This window comes from Peromyscus leucopus, chromosome 15 (genome assembly GCF_004664715.2).
Source record: "Peromyscus leucopus breed LL Stock chromosome 15, UCI_PerLeu_2.1, whole genome shotgun sequence".
Classification (NCBI taxonomy): Eukaryota; Metazoa; Chordata; class Mammalia; order Rodentia; family Cricetidae; genus Peromyscus; species Peromyscus leucopus.
The window spans coordinates 54,907,145-54,911,926 of NC_051076.1; the positions used below are offsets into that span (position 1 = coordinate 54,907,145).

Genomic DNA, 4,782 nt, shown 5'->3' on the forward strand with positions numbered 1-4,782 from the left:
ACCAAACCGTGAGAGTTGATTGCTTTTAGGCAATTGCTGAAGGGGAACAGCAGAATTTGTTGGGGGAGGTGGAATTATTATGGAAGCAAACGGAATACATCCCCATTGCTGAAAACTTGAGGAGCCGGTTCGGACTAGCTAGGAGAAAGAGTAGCAGAGATGACCAGGCGCCAGGGTGAACGACTCTGTGGGTATCACGGGACGTGGGAGAAGTAGCATCCTGGCGAGGGCATCCTGGAGGAGGCGGCAGGCAACCGCCGCCTTGGCACTGTGCAGAGGCGACGTCCGGGCATGCCCGGTGTGGCGCGCTTCCTCTGCCCAGGTCCCGGGCCCTCTCCCGCCCGCCTCCCACCGCTCGGGAGTCCGGCGCTGGTTCCCAATACTGACGTCAGCGAGCGATGACCTCAGCGCCCGGGAGGCGCGGGCCAGCAGGCCAGCGGGAGGGCGGGGGCGGAGGCGGGCGCGGGCGGAGGCGGGAGGCGTGGCGGCGGGAGAACACGCCCCCATCCGCCAGCCTCAGCCAATGGGCGCCGTCTGCGGCTCCCCCGCCTCCGCGAGCGGTATGAAAGGCGCAGCCCGGGGAAAGTCCGGGCAGAACCCCGAGCGGCGGCCGGACCACCCTCGACCTAATAATACACCTACTTCCCCAGCCGCCCGGCATGAGCCACGGGAAGAGAACCGACATGCTCCCAGAGATCGCCGCCGCCGTGGGCTTCCTCTCCAGTCTCCTGAGGACGCGGGGCTGTGTGAGCGAGCAGAGACTCAAGGTGTTCAGCAGGGCGCTCCAGGACGCACTGACCGGTGAGCACACGTCGGGGTCCCGAAGCCACCGGGGCGCGGCCCCTCCTTGCCTGGGGTGTCTTTCCCCACTGTTTTTGGGACGGAGACCACCCCCCTCCCATACGCGAGCAACTCCGGGTCTCGGATGCCTCGCTCTAATCTCCGAGACTGCCTGTGGTCCTCTGTCCCTTCGGTGAGGTCTCTGCCTCCCTGCCCTCCAATCCCCGCCTCTCTCCCGGGGCGCTGACCCTCTTCCTTGGGTATATTCTGAGGCCCTAGCAACACCACGGGAATAGCCAGTGTCTGTGCGCAGAGTCCAAACTGAGATCTTTCTCTGAATCTTGGACCTCCAGGACCCCCCCCCTCCGGGGGATGCTGTGGGCCACGAAGCCAGGCCAAGCTATGCGACTTTTATGTGCCACTGAACTTTCTCGACAACTCGAGTCCCAGCCACAGTTGTAGCCCTGGGCCTACCATTGTACAGGACCATTCTGCCGCTTGTTTACCCGCTGGAAGTTGTAATCTGGGCCCCCTTTGTATTTTTTCTTTTGGTCCCTCTTCGCCATCTGCCACCTATTGTAGTACAGAAAAGAGCCCAGTAGTCTAGCCTGCTGGGGGTGCGGGGCCGTGTTACGGAGGCAGGGTGTGAGGCCAGGAGGCGGAGGAGTGATAAGCAGCCCTTTCGCCTCTGTCCCCAGCTGTTAAAGCTGGTTGGTTGCCTTGGGCAGCGATACCCATCTCTCAACATGTTGGCACAGATCTGAGGACCAACAGCTGTTTCATCAAAACAAAACCATTTTTATTCCTTTACCTTTGCAAAAGATCTTATAACTCTTCTGGTGGGGGGAGGGATGGGAGGCCTGGTGACTTGCTGGACACCCAACAATGTTGGCCTCTTACTGGGCTTTGAGATGTCAGTGTCTGGGTCCTCAGAGGCCCTGCCTTTTCATACCAGCCCTAATTTCCTTAAGATGGATTGTACCAAAAATATCCCTGACCACCGGGAGAGCACCTATCTGAAAGCTCTGGCGCTGCCTTGCGATGTCCACGCACTTGGAAAGGGCCCAGGGATCTTTCTAAGTGGCAGGGGAGTTTAAGGAGAGGCTCTGAAATACTGTCTGTCGCTGAATCCTTCCTTTTCTCTGGGCCCTCTGCTCTCAGCCTCCCCTTGTGGTAAACATCAGAGACAATGCTTTCTAAGCAGGCATCTCTCTCTTGTTCTTCCTCCACAGATCATTACAAACACCACTGGTTTCCAGAGAAACCATCCAAAGGCTCTGGCTACCGCTGCATCCGCATCAACCACAAGATGGACCCCATCATTAGCAAGGTGGCCAGCCAGATTGGACTCAGCCAGCCCCAGCTACACCGGCTGCTGCCCAGTGAGCTGACCCTGTGGGTTGATCCCTATGAGGTGTCCTACCGCATCGGAGAGGATGGTTCCATCTGTGTCCTGTACGAGGAGGCCCCGGTGGCTGCCTCCTATGGGCTCCTCACTTGCAAGAAGCAAATGATGCTGGGCAGGAGCAGCCCCTCGAAGAACTATGTGATGGCTGTCTCCAGCTAAAGAAGAGCCACCCTATCCCGGCACTCTACTGTACTCAAGCCGCCGTGACAACAGGCCACCGTATACCTCAACCTGGGGAACTGTATTTTTAAATGAAGAGCTATTTATACATGCTATTTTTTTTTTTTAAGAAAAGAGGAGGAAAAAAAACCAAAAGATTTTTTTTTAAAGAAAAAAAAATCCTTAAAGGGAGCTGCTTGGAAGTGGCCTCCCCAGGTGCCTTTGGAAAGAACTGTTATTGAGTCCATGAGCCAGTGTTTGCCTAGGGGAGTGGTTTGGGGATTGGCCTAGCCAAGGTAAAGGGGGGATTCAAGGCTGATCCCCCGGGAGGTGGGAAAAGGGAGCAAGCAAGGTTAGCAACTGTGAATGAGAGGGGTCAGGATCTGCCCTGGGTTACTGTCCCAGCCGGGATGCCTGTATGCCTGGTTCCTCTCTCACTCAGGGGCAGTCAAGCCTGGTCTGAAATAATACTACATTGCCTAATCTCCTTTTGTTTTTCTGCTGAGATCCTGGGTAGAGTGAAAGACGTCTCCTTGTTCCTTCTGTTCTAAGCAGGTTTTCTTGGAATCTTGTCTCACTTCTGATTCTACCCTCAGGGGCCTGGAAAGCTTGTTCCCCAGCCAGGAATCTATGTGGACGTTTTTGGAGGGTGGGATGTAAGGCAGATGTGCAAAGACTTTGGGTGTAGATGGAGGGGAACCGCACAAAACCTTTGCTCTGCGCTACGCTGCTTTGTATGGATGGATGGCGAATAATTTAGGGGTGATTTGCAATGGAATTTTGGGACCCAAAGAGGGGTGGTGTTTTCCCCCCCTTTTCCTAAACCCTCCTTTTGGGAACCACATGAAAGTCCGAATGCTGCTACCATTATTCCTTTCGAGGTGGCTCAAAGCTCCAGGGAACCCCAGGTCCTTTCTTAACTGCCTTCTCTTCAAGACTCCTCCTCCTTCCCCTCTTTCGTGTGGTTGGGTCCTGGAAGGCCCTATTTCCTAGGACAAGAGTTCTCAATCACTGTGCAATAGTCCCAGGAAACTCTGAGACTGGGCCTCCCAGCCCCTCTTGGTGCCCTGGTGGGTTTTAGAGACCTGCTTTTCCCGTTCTCCAAGGGGTTCTGGCTGGCCGGTGGGCCTTGCAGAGATCTTCCTGAGCTGCCGAGAGAGTGCCTGTGCACGGCGGGCCTACCTGACACTCTTGTAGGGCTGCCCCTAAGAGCCAAACTTTGGGCACAGCTTTATCTCCTTGGTGCTCAGAGCACCCGTGGAGGAGGTTGTCTCTCAGTAAAATCCAAATTTATCTGTAGATGTGTGCAATATTTACTGCTCTGGGTTGGAGAAAATGGGAGAACTCTGGGAAGAAATGGCTTTCCTTCAGGTTCAGTGACTCTGATGAGGGGTCCTCAGAAGGCCTCCAGTCTCTCAAACTGAAGGACAGAGCCAGAGTCAGCCGATCACCCTCTCCTTAATGAGGACCCCCCCCTTCCCCATTTCTCTCCACCGCCATGGCATCCCATTTCCTGGATTTCTTAACTCCTCAGTTTCTACTCAAAGGTGCTATTTACCAAACACTCTGCCCAGCCTGCTCTGGCACCCCCAGCTTCCAGCTTTGCATAGCCTTCCCAGGCGGCTTCATCTCTCTTGCTTTAAAGTTAACTCTGGGCCCACAGACGCGAGCTGTGGGTTCAGACAAAGCTGTGAATTGCAACCCATGGTTCCTGTGTCTTGTCCCCAAACAAGTCCCTGCCTCTGTAGAAGCAGCTGCCTGGTCTCGTGCTGAGATCTGTTCTTTCTTGTCGATGTTCACTTTAAAAATGACAAAACCCCCCAGAGCTGGACTGTTGAGCAGGCCTGTCTCTCTTATTAAGTAAAAATAAGTAATAGTGGTAAGTTTGTAAGCTATTCTGACAGAAAAAGACAAAGGTTACTAATTGTATAATAGTGTTTTTATATGGAAGACTGTACAGCTTTATGGACATATGTACACTTTTGTTTTTAATAAAAATGTAGCAGATCATGTATTGTGTAGAGAAGGTAACATTCCATACTGCCGACAGGCATCTCCCTCTCCAATGGAAACCCTTTCTTTGTGTTTTGTGGTGTTTTATTAGTTGCCCTGGGTCAGACTGTAGCCTGTGGATGTTACAAAAGATAACCTAGGTGTACAGTGACATCATTTCCCTGCCCCCCACGCCCCCACGCCAGGAGGTAGCTCCCTACTTCTGTCCTTTCGTGAATATTCTCACAGGTCTCTAAAAATATGCTGACTGAACATTCTGCCGCCTATTCCATCGTTTCATCCTTAGTCATTCAGAACATTTGTAAAGCTGGCCTTCTGTGTCCACATCTGTGGAAGCAACCAACCATGGCTGGAAATTATACAGGAAAAAAAAAAATCAGGAAGTTCCAGAAGACAAAAGTTTGATCTGTCACACACTGAGC

The 4,782-nt window shown here is 53.4% G+C and overlaps 1 protein-coding gene across 1 annotated transcript; it reads left to right on the top strand.

The window, feature by feature from the left end:
• The first annotated feature begins 570 nt into the window (after positions 1–570).
• On the top strand, positions 571–4,359 carry Btg2 (BTG anti-proliferation factor 2). Its single transcript, XM_028876604.2, has 2 exons — positions 571–801; positions 2,013–4,359. Exons 1-2 carry the CDS (start codon positions 660–662, stop codon positions 2,345–2,347), a joined length of 477 nt encoding a protein of 158 aa, XP_028732437.1. The 5' UTR covers positions 571–659; the 3' UTR covers positions 2,348–4,359.
• The last annotated feature ends 423 nt before the right edge of the window (positions 4,360–4,782 follow it).